The sequence below is a fragment of the Podarcis erhardii genome, assembly GCF_964252035.2.
Source record: "Podarcis erhardii genome assembly, chromosome: 3".
NCBI classification, from domain to species: domain Eukaryota; kingdom Metazoa; phylum Chordata; class Lepidosauria; order Squamata; family Lacertidae; genus Podarcis; species Podarcis erhardii.
In genome coordinates this window covers 67344440-67361404 of record NC_138507.1, presented here as the reverse complement: position 1 = coordinate 67361404, position 16965 = coordinate 67344440, and the positions used below count along the sequence as shown (strand labels likewise).

At 39.4% G+C, this 16965-nt stretch overlaps 1 protein-coding gene across 7 annotated transcripts in view; it reads right to left on the bottom strand.

Annotated features, from left to right (window-relative positions):
- The window catches only part of ESR1 (estrogen receptor 1), a 237624-nt gene that overhangs the window by 113306 nt on the left and 107353 nt on the right, over positions 1-16965 (bottom strand). For all 7 annotated transcript variants that reach the window (XM_081854342.1, XM_081854344.1, XM_081854343.1 and 4 more), the window contains one exon: positions 15483-15985. In XM_081854342.1, the coding sequence (XP_081710468.1) occupies positions 15483-15916 (434 nt within the window). In that variant the 5' untranslated portion in view covers positions 15917-15985. The remainder of the gene's footprint in view (positions 1-15482; positions 15986-16965) is intronic.

Here is a 16965-nt window from a genome sequence, read left to right as displayed (position 1 = left end):
TTCCAAATCACTGAAACCTTAAACCAAACGACCAGTGCTGACATTTACAGAGTTGAATTAATCATTTACTGTGGGATTGGCCTGTCATCTGAAGTGAATTAATACAATATAGGATGTAGATTCCGTGCTGACACAAAAAAGGTTTCTAATAGACAATTTGGACACAATCAAATGTTTCATAAAGCAAAGAGACATCTTTACGAAGTGCTTTTGCAACAAAAGACACAGTGATTATGTAAAAGTGGAAACTGGCAAATAAGTTAAATGCATAGAACGATAATGCAAGATTTGGCCAAATCTTTAGAAGAAAATAATAGAAAAGACTTTGAAAGTATTCACTCAGAAAGTTTGGAGCTCAAATCACTGATATTGTCTTTACAAGGACTAAGAGACATCAAATTAATAAGGACCTTGGGAAAGCCAGTTAATCTCTGAATTGTCCAGCTATCTAATTGTATGTGTAGGAATTAGTAACGTGGACTGAGGAACAATTGATATATCTATGTCATGAAAGTATTTATCCTTACTTTCAAAGCCCATAATGGCCTTGCCACCATCTCATGCCTCTGCTCTTAGGAGGGCTCACATGAACCCCTCTGCACATTGAAAGAATGTGCACAGGAAGTCACAGTATTGCACATTATTGCTCTGCCTGCCATCGCCACATTCCCCTGTTGCCTCCACATTCCGCAGACATTGGAAGGTGTTCTATACATGCACATAGGCAGAGTTCTTCAACATGAAGAGGAACACTATATGGGCAGGGGCATAACTTCAACTCTACTGGAAAACATCTATATGTGCACACAACTCCTTTTGAAATGCAGTAAATGCCCAGACACCGGGAAACTGTGGTAGTATAGGTTTGGGTGCCTCTTATCACTGCCAAACTAAGCATGAGGGTTCATAAGGTGTGAGCCATATTTACCCTAATTGAACATTAGCTCCCTGCTCCAAAAAAGGAAAAAGAAAAAAAGAGATTGGGGCTGGGTCATGTGCTTCCTGGATCACATCAGAACCCTGGGTTGGTATGTTTGTGCATACATGCATAGCCCCCAAATCTACAAATTACACTATCCATTTTAAAATCACAATATATAGGGAAGCATAAAAGAACAAATAGAGAAAAATGATGTGTGGACAGTTCAGTATAAATCCACCACTAACACAATCAATCAATCAATCAATTTTGTATACCTTCCTTCATCTAACATCTCGGGGCAGATCACAGCATAAAATACAGACTAAAACCATTAAGTATATAATAAAAACAAGAACAAGAACAAAACAATAACCCCTCCTCCTGTACACAGATTTAAAAGGACATAGACTGTTAATAAGGCCTGATTGAAGATGAACATTTTCGCCTGGCACCTAAATATGTACAATGAAGGCACCAGACAAACCTCCCTGGGGAGAACATTCCACAGAAAGTGAACCATTACTGAAAAGGCCCATTTCCATGTTGCCATCTTCTGAACATCACATGGAGGAGGCACATTAAGAAGGATTTCAGATGATGATCACAGAGTCTGGGTTGGTTTATATGGAGAGAGGCAGTCCTTGAGGTACTGTGGTCCTGAATTGTTTAAGTCCTTATAAATCAAAGACATATTGCAGAACACACATACACAAAACCACCAGTCTGGAGGAGCTCACAGTTATTAAGGAACTCAGCTAATGATAGTTCCCAACTATACAGCTAGAAGGTTGGTTGTTAACTCAGTTTTCCAATTTTAGCCTATAAATTTCATTGTTTAATGTCTTAACCTGTATATTAAAGTACTTTTATAGCTCTAAACTCTAAACAAGGTAATGTCTTGATAATATAAATGTTTTAAGTCTTTTGTATTAATCCAGTATATTTTCTTTTAATTGTTGAATGATCCTGTGTACATTGCGGCAGCCTTTGGCTATGTGCAATAAAACTGACTGACTGAACTCAGTTTTCCAGTGTTGCTTTTTACCTCTACCTTTAAAGAATTAAATATAGAAACATCATGTACCATGCTTTGGTAGGTTGATGGTTTTATAATAGTCTAGGATGTTCAGTTGATGTTTTATTGCTAACTAATGTTCCTCTGATTGCTGGGAAACTTCCAATTTTAGGATCATAATTCCCACCAGAGCTTAGGAAATTGATACCTTCCAGCTAACAGAAAAGGGCAGAGATACAGTCTGGAATTGGCTGCAGTTTGTATTGGGGAGAGAGAGATGTAGGTTGACTGAAGATAAAATAACTGGGCCGCAGCTAACTGACTAGAAAACTGAGGCAAGGTTGGTGCATTCTCCCCAAAGCCTCTATTTGTAGAGACATTCAAACATGCACAGGGGACGGCTGCCAAGTCCTGTCCTCTCAGGAGCATCACTCTTTTACGCTAGAGCCCACCATGAGTTCCAGGGCAAAAGTCTGAAGCAGGGAGCCATTTCCACCCATGGAGACCCCCCTGTATAATTTAGATGGCTGTGGTAGAATTACTGTGGAATTGCGAAACAGTAATCACACAAAAGGAAGAACACTCTTTGGGTCTGTTAAATCACTGTACCTAACTGGCCACTAAAGCCATTATCTCCCAAAGAAACTTGCCTGACCAGTTCAGCAGCTCTTCTACTAGATTCTACGCAGGCCTAGAAGGAACCCAGAGTATATACCCACTACAAACTCCTAACAATACTTTAACTAATAATAGTCCTGTTCAGCAAGGATTCACGTCCTATGAATTTACAAAGTACATCAAACAAAAACAGAGTGAAGTGAAACAAGAAGGAATCAATGCAAAACCCAAACAAAACACTGCATGAATTTGGTTTTGGACTTTACATCTTTTCTCCACAGGACAAACGGGCACAGGGCAAAGTGCTAATGAAGCCTGCTACTCGTTCCACTCCTAGTCTCAGCCTCTGAGGCTTCTTTTCAAATAAACAAACAGCCTGTTGGCAGAGAGATAGGACTGTATGTCACATCTAGTTTGGCCCTGAAACAGACAGTTGTTGAAATGCTTCTGTGGTCTGTTGAATGCCACAGAAATGTTGAATGAACTCCTGCTGGCTCATAAATGCAGGAAAAACTAGGACTAGGCATTTCCTGCAGCTCCAATATTGATACATTACTTTCCCATTCTACAACTTGAACTGAAAAGCTAGTGTATGAGTTGCATTTTGTCAGTCTATCAGAATCTCATTTCCTCAGAATTCCACATATAGTATACTCAGTTATACTTTCATTCTTCTAGGAGGCTTACATAATGGCTTATTACTTGCAGAACTGCCAAAAAAATAAAACCACACCATTTCTGTTGCCATACTGCTATCTCTACTACTCTCTCTTTGCTTATATGAGCAGTCTCGATATTTCTATTTCTGCCTCTTTTTCAACTATTATCATTTTATATAATAATTATCATCACCATCACCATCAACACAATACTATACTGCTCTTAAATTGCTGGTGGAGGAGTGTGTGGTGAGAAATTAAAAGATGCCTCCTTCATGCTCACCAGAAGTGTGCCCAGAAAACAGAAAGTGAGGAGGCCGCAATTGGAAAAAAACTACAGGAAATAAGACAGTGAGAATAGCCATCATAGCCAAACTTGTCCCATCTGCAGACTGTTCTTGTCTCACCTGTGAATGATGAGCACTGGTAATGTTAGTAGGATGCCATCACTAAAAATGATGAAACAGAAGTAACATGAAACCACTGTGTGGGGTTATTCAGAGGTTCTGAAGCAATATGCTGAAGACACACAGCTCTTTAAACCTGCATGTGTGGCAGTGATGTGCTGAACCAATGTTTTGCCTCAGTAATGGACTGGATGAGAGCCAACAAACTGAAGTTCGACCCAGATAAGACTGAAGCACTGTTAATGGCCAGATTGCTGACTAGCACATGATGATTTGGGCATATTACACCAATCCTGGCCTGGCTGCCGATTAGTTTCCATGCTCAATTCAAAGTGTTGGTTGTGACCTATAGAGTCTTAAATGGCTTAGGACAATACCTCAAGGATCGCCCTCTCCTCATATGAACCGACCTGGACCGTGCGATCATATCTGATGCCCTTCTTTGTGCCTCCCCCACAAGAGGTCCAGAAGGTGGCAACATAGGAACGGGCCTTTTCTGAGGTAGCTCCCTGTTTGTGGATTGCTCTCCTCAAGAAGGCTTGCCTGGAACCTTCATTACATATCTTTAGGCACCAGGTGAAAATGTTTCTCTTCAGATAGGCATTTGGCTGGGGAGGGGAGCATTATTGGTTTGCTTTTGCTTTTGCTTTATTATGCATTTTATGTTTCCATTTTGTGAACCGCCCTGTGATCTTCAGGCGAAGGGCAATATGTATATGTATGTATGTATGTATGTATGTAGATAAATAAATAGAACAGTGATGTGTCAGTTCCCCGTATTATATTGGTGCAGCTGGTTATACTGTACCTGCCTAAGTACAGAACCTTACATTTGTCCCTTTTGACATTGATTTCATTCATTTTGGCCCAGCCTTCCCTTCCTTAACTTGGAAAAATCACATTATGGTTTTTCAGTTTGTGAATGAGGACCCACATGAAGTTGTCTGTACCACATTACATGTCTCTGAGAAGACCACAAGCAAGCATGCTTTTGACTGTCATGAACTACTCTGATTGGACATTTATGAAGAAGACTAATGGAAACCAGTAAACAACATTTGGTACATGATCATAATTCCATGTACATAATTCTCTGCAACTGCCACTTTTCAGCTGTTACTGAATATAGCAGTCAAGAAGTTAGTAGGATGGCATATACCAAAAAAAAATATACAAACTTATACACACTAGGTCCAAGCTAGTGTTATGAAAGTTGCTGGATATTTTGCCTTTAACTTCAAGTTTAAGATAACTGCTGCCATTGTTTTTCCATAGGCTTCTTACTGTATTTTATAGGTATTTCATATACCTACAAATATATCAAGTTCATAATATGCAGAATTATTCAAATAAGCTTGAATGGCATGTCCATTTAAGTAACTGCAACAAAACCTGACATTTAGGAAAATCTAGATTTATAGACAGTTTCCCATTGATGCAGTAGTATTTTTTCTGATTCTTCTATCTAATAAATTTCATAATTCTTTTATAGCAGATAACTGGTCCAATGTAGCCAACCTAGAACAGTTTTCAGTTTGCTTAAGTATCTTAAACTTTATGAATGAGTAACATATAATGTCTTTCAACATGCTATTAAAAAGGATCGCAGCATTAATGAAAAGCAAATTCTGTCCATTCTTCATTTAAAAATAAACCAAATTGATTCTACCCCCATCCTGTAATTTTCCCATCATTTAATGATTTCCTGCTGTGTCAGATATAGGAATGCTCTCTTTCATAACTATACCAATGCTGCTAGTCATACTATTAAGTTTTATGGATATTATAAAACAGTCCATAATAAGAAAGCAAATTATAGACAGCAGGTGGGCATCTTGTTGCCAAGACAGAAGAAGAAACAAATATACTGCTGCCAATCTGCCCAGCGTTAAGTCACTGCACCAAAGAACTTGCTATGGTGTGAAGAGGCCCTGGAAAGAGAGCTGCAAGTGTCCCGTAAACTTATCAGGGCTCGAAAAATATAAATTCTAATAACATATATGTGGACAGTAGACTATCCATATCACATCCTGGCAAGTACAGCTACCCTTAATATTGCAAAATCAAAACGGCAAAAATAAATAGCCTCTGTGGCTTCTTTGAACTTGGGTGAAACAAGTACTGTGCTGTACTGTATTGGTCTATTAGGTCAGGGACAGAGGGGCCATTTTTTAAGGCGAGGGCCACATTCCATTCTGGGCAACAGTTCAGGGGCCACATTTCAGTGGGGGAGCAATGAATGTAAATTTTATCTTTGTATAGTAGGCTAACTGCAGATCCACCCTCTGAGGGCAGAAACATGAGCACAGGTGGGATACAACTTTGGGATTAAAAAATGGCCACAACTTTATTGATTACAGATGTGGGTAAGCTTTGGCTCACTGGGTGCGTATCCTGCATCAGTCTCCAGGGAGAAGTTTGGACAGGGTTGTGGCCTGGATTATGAGCCACTTCAAGACACAGGTCAACTAAGCTGGCCCTCTCTAGGCTGCTTTTGGACATTATATGACCTGTCTGCCCACCACTTGGCTTCAGGACAGAAACTTCAACCCAAACCTGTTTACTGCGCCACTAAGAAAAAAACCTATGCCAACACTGTGCCCTCCAGAGATTGTTGAACTATAATTCCCATAATGCCTGATCACTGGCCATATTGGTATCCCTAGTCTAGAAAAAAAGGGGACAGTGGCAACACTCAGACATAAGATGGGGGAAAAGATACAGGAACATGTCTGTGTATAGATAATCTTTTCTGACTTCTCCATCAGACACATTTGGTAAAGTGTGTGTATTGCTGAATAACTGTTCTTAACGGATTTCTGTGCACCGCTGTATGGACACTCAGTAACCTAATTCAGTGCTGACATTAAGTAAATATACTCTTAGTTTCTGTGGTTATCTGATGGCTTTAATGGGAGTCTGGATGAGAGGCCAGACTGAAAGAGGTCATTGAAGCCATCAATTGTCGAAAGAAGAGTGGCTTCCTGTGAGGATTAATGAAAGGTGATTTTTGTGCACTTTGTAGTAAATTATAAAGCTGCTAGGAGCTGTGTGCACTTCAGTTCTTAACCCCTATAAAAATGTGTGCTTTATTTGTTAGTACCACAATGTACTTGGTTGCTGGTTATTTCACTCTTAATATCTGATTGCACTGGAAATATTTGTCGTTTCTGATTCTGATTTTTTAAAACTAACTGGTATCAATTGGTACGATTGATAGTTCATTTTATAATAAATCTAAAATGTTATAATATCCAGACTATCAAAATGAATTATTTATTTGTATTGCTGTATTATGTTTTGAACTGAATTGGCATGTTGACGGTTATTGCATTGATTTCATTTGTGGGAAAGTGGCATACAAATTGAAACAAGAATGACAACAATAATAAATGTAGTAGTTACTTACTTTGAAGATTGCTACTTTAGTCTTTACTATAATAGGAAGTAATTGGTGTTTATAGGTCTTAACTAAAACACATAAAGTGCAAACACACAATCAGAAAAGATTTGGACTCTAAAAAGTTCTAAGCATGATATCAAGGCAACCTGCAAAAAAACCTTGTTCAGTCTGGAAAGCTCAGAGGTTTTCCCTTTTGGATTTTCTAGAGACATTCAGGAAAGAAATCTGCTGTTTTATTCCTGTGAGTCTGTCACAGGAATCACTTATCATTAAGTGGCGACTCTTTCCACTTCCCTTCAGGGCCTATGCACTGTGATTGTTGGATGTGTTTAACTACCAATTAGTATGTGTCCTTACTGGAATGAAGCAGAACTTTATACAGTATGCCCGCAACTAACATGGGGGTTACGTTCCAGGGATCGTGCCTAAAGCCAAAATTGCATGTAGTCAAAATACATTGGGTTCAATGGCAGGTGGGATTGCCAAAGTCTTTTTTCCCGCACACTCCTCGCCTCCTGTCAGACCCCTTTTTAATTTTATTTTATTTTTGCAAGCGAGTAAAGCTGAATGTGCACAAGTTAAGTGTGAATAATTTGAGAGCTTACTATATTCCCAGCATGTGATAAACTAGGAAGATGGCCTATATCAGAAAGCATAGTTGAACAATGGATTCATATCCTTGACCAAACCACACTGCTTGGACTGAACAGTAATGTAGGGTGACCACATGTCTCACCTTACAAAGGATAGTTCTCTTTGTCTTGTCTGTGCCTAGTTTAAAGAAAAAGAATGTAAGAAGGGCCTTGAAGATTATCAGGAGTTAGCATCTAGAAAAAAACTGAACAGGCACACAAGGTCACCTTGCCACAGTCTTCCCAACTATAGTGAGAGGTATGATATTTGTCTTTAAATTCCAGTAATTATTTCTAATTACATACACATTATCATATACTGTACAAATTTAATGCAACCCTGTGTCCTCTTTTGTCCTTGCTTTTGGCATTTCCTCCTTTCTTACAGTGCATGAATGGCCACACTCTGTCTACACTAATGTCATTTGCATGTCCCGTTGACAACTTGCAAAGGAAAAGAAGACAGAGACTTCCATTAAATAATAATAAAAAATGGTTCCAGTGCTAATACTGAGCATGTGTAGCCCTTCTATAGGTCAGCCTTTGCAAAATGTGTTATTATGAATAATAAGCATCTGTGTAGTGTTTTACAGACATCATTCAGTAATTCCTACAACAATCCTTTAAAATCGGTCAATGCTGTTATTTGCATATTGCCAATGCAGGAAGGAGGCCTGAGGCTAAAAGGCAGCACCTTTCTCAATTTCCAGTAGGTTCACAACAGCAGTAACTGGTGATCACACAATCAACTAACATTGCGGATTAAATCAACACCTAAAGTGGTACAAGAACCCATTTAGCTTTCTGATAAGTTGCACTTCATCAGTTTCACACTGGAGTTTCCCTTTGAAATGTGCAAGAAGTGAGAGTTGAACCACTGATTTAGTTCACAGATGTACAGCTCAGTCACAGCTATTATGCTACCTTAACTCTATTTTGAGGCAGAGAGAGAGAAAAAAAAATATTCCAGCTAGCTATATAAATTTTGCCCATCATACTTAAAATTCATTGTATAAGAGCTGTGAAAAGTCACATTCCAAGTAAAACAGGCTGCACTGCTTCAGCCAAATGGATGCTATTAATGGCAGTGCACACCAGAGGCGGCACCAGGAGTGGTTGACAAAGTAGAAACGGCAAAATATATTTCTACATCATATGATAATGAAAGGAATGTAGAAAGGGGGGCAAGCGAGGGGTCAGCTCCTTATTTGGGGGGCCACTTGCCCCCTCCCCCCCCCCTGGTCCCGCCTCTGGTGTACACCACCAACACAGTCCTGCTGCCTGAGGAAGATGGCGCCCGTCTTCTATGTGCAGAACGTAGACAAACTAGCACATAAACCTGATTTCAATACTGGCGATGGGACCATTCTTTCCACCATTCCTGCAGATAGCTGGCAGGCTTAGGGGGGTGCAAGACATGCTGTATGGCAAACAGCTCTGTCCTACACCACCAGTTCTGCCACCCGAGGTGCCCATCTCTCTCTGCCAAGTACTAGAGCTAGCCTTGTTAGCCTATACGTGTCTCACAAACTGGCATACTTTTATCTTTTTATTAGTAATGGGTGGGGGGAAGTATCCATGTTTTGTAGTATGCTTCATAAAATGTAACTTAACAAAATAATCCCACATCCTCAAAAAAGCATATATATTGAGATCTGTTTATGCAAAACAGTTGAAATTTAAACAGACTACAATCTGGCTAAGGTTAAGCACACTTCAGTCTAATTAGTTTCACTGGAAGAAACTGGATCATGTTCATAAGAATATTAAAAAAATGCTTTTAAAAACAGATGATAAGTCAACTATTAATCTTTTACCAGTTTATAGCGCCCAAAGCAAATAATTTCCAAAACAGAACTGAATATATTCTAAAACACATAAATAGCATGCTTCATTTTTTCATTATTTCACTAGCAGTTTAACCGGTGTTGACATGCTACACTACAACTGTAAGAGAGCCACCAGAGAGCACACAGTGTACCCACTCTTTTCACTGCTTCTAGTAAAGCGGATCCATAACAATAGCTTTCTTCTTCCCCTGAGCAATGATAATTAATTAGTAATAATATCTTCTGTTACTTTTTTCAGCTAGGGTATCACCTACAGACTGCCTATACCAGTGGACTCAATCAGTGTGCAAGGACTCAACAGTGTAGTGTGAAAAACTTGTGTATTGTTTGACAGATGGCTAGCAAAGGCTTAAAGGTGACATTAGAGTGCAAGGCAACAAGGATTTTAATAATTGCCAGCTGAGATCAAGGTCAACATCCAGACCAGAAGATGTAACTCCTATATCAGACTCTTCTCAATCTGGCAATGCATAAATAGGTAGAGAAGTTATTCTAACCTGTTACTGTGAGCACTGAAGGGTTTTTATAAGTGGCTATTTAGCTCAGCCGGATACAGAAGCATTTGGGCTGCTTTAACAGCATGAGCACATTCAGCCACGCTGAGCTTTCTAGTCGCAATTCTGCTGGATTACAAAAGAAGGTCTTCTCTACCTCGACCCCATCTGTAACATGCTCCTCATGCTGCTCAGAGAGAGTTGCAAGCGCATCGTTGAAAGGATAGACACTGGGTGTAAAGAAAGGTTTGGGCAATCAGCTAAAAATACCACTAGCAGCAGTATAGGGCAGACAAGTAGTCTGCCAGTCCAAACGTGGGGAGATGTGGAGCAGGCACTTGTTTGTGTTGGGTAGAGGAAGTAGGTTGTATGCAGAGACCCATCTAACCCCTGGATCCTGCAAGTGTTAGAATATAAGCCAGGCTAGCTTCCTGGTGAGGTGATTGCCTGGGTGATGGGGAAACAAAGGAAACGGATCTGTGTGAGGCGACAAATGGGTGTGGCTGGTAGTTAGAAAAAGACAAATGTAAGAGTTGAAAGTTGTAGTGACGTGGGCCAGATGTAAAGAAGCAAGCTGGGAGTAGAAAGAGACAGAGCAATGTCTAATGTCTGTTTGAATCCAAGGCTGTGGCTATGGGAGAAACAAGACCCTTTTGGTGTGTTAATGCTGTGAACCCCTCCACTGTAGGGTCAGGTTGTATAGGTGTGTAAATAAACCATATATCATAAAGACACCACAGTCTCCACTCTGCCTCATTGTCCAAAAGGAAACACGAACCCAGGGAAAGGACCTGGAACCCCTGGAATCTCGCACTGCTTGAACATTGGGGTGACATACAATAGCACCCATGAGTTCCAGGGATCAGGGAGCAATGGAAAGCTACCGAGTAGCAGAGGTGAGGTGAGGACCCTAGCAGAGGAAAGCTATTGGCCATGAATGCTCTGTATTTCTGTGTCTGCTCTCCTGAATGTAAAGTTCAAGGATTAACACCAGTCCTCAGTCTTTACAACAACAATGAGCTATAATGGCACTGACAAGAATGAGGAGAGAAGGGGGATTCTAATTGGAAATAAAATGAAGCATGTCAATGAAAGCGCCCATTATCTGAACTGAAAATAGTTTATTCTTATTGCTTCTTCCTCCACTTTCATTCAGACTGTGCAAGCAGGGGAGGAAAGCCATGCCCTTGTGGAAGCCAGACTACTCTTTGCTTTGCTGCAGCCAAGAACAAACTTCAGCAGAACCGTTTCTGGTACTCTAAACACAGGGAAACTTTAAAAGCAACATTCAACTATATTGATCAACACTATCCTTGCCAATTATCAGAGCAAAGATGTAATTGCAGGCTTCAAAGAAGCAATTTCTGATCACAGAAAAAATTCAGGAGGGTGGCAATACATCAGATGTTACCTTTGCACATGGCACACACATCAGGCAAATATGTAAATCAATTATTATATATCTACAGCTGGGACATGTTGTAAAATCATATTTGCAAGAACTGTACCCTCATTTTTCACAAGGCTATATCCCAGTCCTGCCCAACTGAATGCCCTTCAGATGTCTTAAGGCTCCAATTCCTATCAGCTTTACCAGCATAAATAATGGGGGTTGTAGTTCAGAATGCCAGGCTGGAAACGGCTGATGAGCTTATCGCAATGCATACCAAAAGGCATCCCAGTAATAAAACTAAAAATGTATTTGCCACAAACAGTGCTTTTAGTATGAAAGAATGAATTTACTCTAACCTTTCCTTCCACGGTCATTCGTGAGCATTCAGTTACCATAGTAAACTTCTAGTGCTGTTTAGGGCTAAGTGGTGGCAACTGAAATAATCTTCTTTACAGCTCTATGCAATGCTAAATTGCCTGCTTTGTTACTCAGTGCCTGCCATGCAGGGCTCAGTCAAACAACAAGTTCAAGTGCCAACTCAGTCCTTAACTAGCTAAAAGTTACAGTATCTTAGCTTCAACTCCCTGTGTACAGATTTTTTTTAAAAAATATATATATATTCCTAGGGGATGCTTTTAGCAAGGAGATTGAAACTGTATGAGAATTTAGCATATAACGCTGCAATCTAAAGAATTTTTCTATTAAAACTAATGGAACTTACTTCCAAGTAAGCATAATTAACGTCTTGAACATTATAACATCTTAAATACTAGAGAGTAGCAGTACAAACCTATGCATGCCTACTCAGAAGTCTCACTCAATTGTTTACATATTTACAGCCATTGATAAACTAAGTGGTTCAGTAAGACTTACTTGCGGGCTGAGTCACAAATGGAAATAAATCTACACTGTAGCGTTAGAAAAATATACGAAAAGAGTCCAGACCACTGACGGTTTGTTAACTTGTAAGAGACCTAACCACAAACTTAAATACCATAGGAAATTCTTTTAAGAAACCTAAACTATTTAATTCAATATTTTTGATCATTTATAGCTGAAAAAATTATAGGGAGTTTTTAAACAGTGTGTTTAAAATATGAAGAGGCTGCAAGCCTATGCATTCTTCCTTATCAGTAAAGTTTACGCAACTCAACGGGACCAAATTCTGAGTAAGCACATGTAGAATTTCAACATGCATTAATTTATATTATCAAGTGAAGAGTATTTCTACTATTACAGTGTCTGTTAAAGCACAGTAATAAAATTTTGCAATAGAGCAATATTTTAAAAGTAGAAGTAACATTTTATTTTTAAAACACAGTGAAAAAAAGAGTGTAAAATGCTTGAAAGGTTTTTGGACAAAAAGAAAGGCATACTACCAAACACATTGTATTTTCCAGAATACAGCTCCTCCGAAAAGTCTAAAGAGAAAGAAGAATAACACTAGCCAAAATATACGTCCAATTCTTTTTTGAATGCTGATATCACCTCATTTGGGCAATCCATAGAAAAAATAAATGTTCCATCGTAACTTAAATGCCACCTTAAGGCCACAATGAAAAATTATATTCCACTATGAACTTTACAAGATAACACAGTTGAAAACTAAATATTTTATTTTCTCTCAAGTCTAGTGGAACTGAGGCTAAAGACGCCAAACCATACTAGCCTTAGTGAACCATTATCTAATTCTACTGAAGTCATGTTAAGTCATGTTAAGCAATATAGTAAACACAGAAAGCAGGAGCTGTGTGGCAGCTCCATTCACTCCATGACTGAAAAAAACCCTGTAGTCTTTATGTCTGAGTTTTTAGCAATCTCTCTCTCTATATATATATATGAAGTACTATTAAAATGATTTTGTCTAAATGGAATGATAATCATTGGAGCTTTCACAAAACACCAAGAGAAATCAATTGCAAATAACTTTGTGTATATTATATAGTCACAAAAAGTTGGTAATACATGGCTATTTCTCAAGAACTACTTTTGTTGTCACTATTCTGTGGCTTAGTATAAAGCTCGAAATAAATAAAAAATTGTCCAGTAGCACCTTAGAGACCAGCTAAGTTTGTTCTGGGTATAAGCTTTCATGTGCATGCACACTTCTTCAGAAATGTATATCTGAAGAAGTGTACACCTGAAGAAGTGTATATCTGAAGAAGTGTGCATGCACATGAAAGCTTATACCCAGAACAAACTTAGTTGGTCTCTAAGGTGCTACTGGACAATTTTTTATGTATTTCGACTGCATCAGACCAACACGGCAACCTACCTGAATTTAGTATAAAGTTGTTATTTTCTAGTTTAGGCGACCAACATCTTCCAGACAGCACATTCTTCATGCTGATATGTGGCAGGTTGCATACTCAGCAGCATCTCATGCCCTAGTCGGCCTAGTGGGTGGCCTTTTTAATCTTGTTGTAATCTCCACTAGAGGAATGTATTAGGAACCTGCTAGGTCAATTTATGTTCCATTTCCTTCTATTTATCTATTTATCATTAAATTTCCATCCTGCGCCTTCTTGTAAAGGAGCCCACAGTGGTTCCATGTTGGTTGTGCACTTGTTCTAATCTCTTTTGCACTGTTGTAATTAAACAGCACTTTCCCCCAACAGTTCAAAGTTATCTGTTTTTATGTCTCATGGAACATGTGTGTTTGTGTGTTTTAAAACAGGCTCAGCAAGACTTTGGCGCGTGACTTTGGGCTTCTGTGGCAATACATAACCAAAACACATGCCATGGCTAAAATCCAGCAATAGGTTCTGTGTTTGAAGGTGTAAGTATGGCAGATAACAAATTATAAATATTGCAGGAATTATTACTTCTGGTTTTACAGTTTGTTTGCTGCTCAGGCATCCTTGGATTTCTAGGAACCAGCAAGGAAATCTCAAGTAGAGCAGAAAGCACATTGATTAACATAGATTCACGTCAATACAGCAAACTATTTTACAGAATTATGCTCCCAATATTCTTGGAACAGATCCCCAAATGTGATCACAAATGCAGAAGAGGTGCATCTTAGAGTATTATTTGCAATAATAATAATAATAATAAGTGGTGTTTCAGTCCCTCTCTGGATCCTCCACTTAGTTTCATTACTCATGATGCATGTGTGTGCAAGTTGTACTTGATTCGAAGAAAGTCAACACAATAAATTGTATAGTTGGTGGGAGAGTTAAGCAATACTTTCTGTTTCATGCTTTTATGATTTCTGTCACCATTGTACCAGCCACATTCTCCCAGCAAGTTCAAAGAGCCCTAAAATCTCTTTATAGATGCAGGCCTATTAAAGCGCCAATGTATGCTACTCCCCCTCATTCTCCGAAAGGAAAGGATTTTTTTTAAAAAAAATCTTATCAGCTCTGAGACTTCTCTTAGTGTACTACAAGTTAAAGAGAAAAAACATCTGAGAAGCCGATCTTTTAAAACACACCATTGACTGAGTGTGCGCACACAAGTATTGTTAGGACTACCTTATTTCCCCTCCGTGGCCTTAGGTGCACTTTCTAAAAGCTTCTTTATGACTGAAGAACCATCTTTAAGTTAATCACAACTATTTGGAAGGGCAACCCTCTAATTTTCTGAACACTTCATATAAAAGTCAATTGATGCAGTGTAAGGGCAGACATGGAAAAATCTTTCTGTCCACGGACTTAACGTTCAAACATGTAAACATATAGAAGGAACAGATTGGTATAATTCAAAAAACTCTTGCATTATAGCTGCTCTTCCATCTGAATTTCTAGCGTTTCGTTTTGTCCTGTCCTATCTCACTATTTTGGGCTTCAGGGTTGTTTTCCCTCCCCAAGGCAGCCCAACTTGTTTTTCATATGCATTTCGCTTCTAGCGTACACAGCAACAATTACCCAACCGTCACAAGAGACATTTTGATTTACACCACACTATCGCTGAGTCGAATAATTCAGCAGTGACTCAACAATTCTGATGGCATAACTCCCCAGAAAGAAAGAAATCATGCCTCTCTCTCTCTCTCTCTCTCTCTCTCTCTCTCTCTCTCTCTCCCCCTGCTTTAAACACTGTTTTATACACCTGCTCTGTTTCAAATAAATCAGTGGCATGACTTACCTGTAGAAGGCTGTTGGGGCCGCTTCTCTCATCGCAAAGCTGTTCGGTTCGTTCTCAAGGTAGTAAGGTACCTGCTGGCTGGGGTGATGAATGAAAGGTGAAAGCTGAGGTGCCGTCTGTAAAAACACAACAGGGCTCGGAGGAACATTATTCAAAGAATGAAATCCTCCCAAGTTGCTAGACCCAAATGACTCTGTCGTAGGGGCATAACTGAGGCTGGGTGAGCTGTACACCGGAGCAGTAGTGGAAAAATCATAAGCGGCACCTTCTGGGTAGTTGAAAACTCCAGTTTTGCTGCTGTCCACATACATTTCGCTAATCGGCCGCTCCAGAGGAATCTTCAGCTGAGGTCTGCTGAGAGGCTCTAGTTCATTGCCTTGTATCTGGTGCAGTAAAGCGACACTGGAGGTTTTTGTGTGAAGGGTCATGGTCATTGTTAGTGGCAGAGAGGGTGCTATATCTTGGTAGGGTGTTAGAAGAAGAATCAGCAGCTGGCAATCCACCTGAAAAAAGAGTAGAAATCAGCTTGAAATAGGGCAAAACCCATGTTTTCTGGCTAACAGATCTGAGTATGCATGTATCCAGCTAGTCCCAGCAAGGAGGAAGATATAACTGAGCAGAGTCTAAGCACAGGGAACAGTGTCGCTCCTGCTCTCTCACTCTCTGACTCTAACTTGAAGTACTTCTCATCTGAGCTAATATGCTTTACAACAGTGCTGGCAATAGGCCAGATACTTTTGCCTTGCACTGGCATTGGTTTAAACATCACTTGAAAAACAATTAACTCTGGATTTATACCAAATCATTGTTTAAATGTACTAGTTGTTTAAGTTTTCTCTTTATGTGGCTCTGATAATCAAAGGCAGGCACTGAAGAGCAAATGGGTTTGGGGCTTTTAAGTATTCCGAAGCCTAGCACGGAGCCTCGTCTGTTCATGTTGTATACCCCTACCAGGTTTCAGTTATTCTTTCTCTATCTACTTCCTGTCCTGTTCATTTTCATGTTTGTTAGAAATATGGAAAGTGTATAGTGTAATGACCCTGGGTAGGACTACAGTGTAGTTGAGATGTGGCACAGTAAAGTGTGTTTTTGTGAAGGCACACTTGCTTGCTCGTGTGCAGCCAGCCACAGACTGTCAAATTCCAGAAATCAAAGAGTGTTCTGTATCTAAGTCAGAGAAAAGGCACACAAACATGCCTACTGCAATTGTCATGATTCCTGGTATTTAGTAGCAGAAAGCATTTTTTTTTAAAGAAAGAAAGAAAAGAAAGAAAAGTTAAACCTGCAGTTATGCTGCCATTGTGCTTATCAGCATGCTTCTTTCCTTTGAATTGCGAAATCAAATAAAAATATAAAGTGAAATCAGTCATTGCTTAAACATGTAGCCTCTTGACATTTAACCACATGTTAGCTGCATGGAAAACAAAGAGCTAATAAATCTAGCAACAACAACCAAAAGTCTAGGGTTTTTTATCTTCAATTT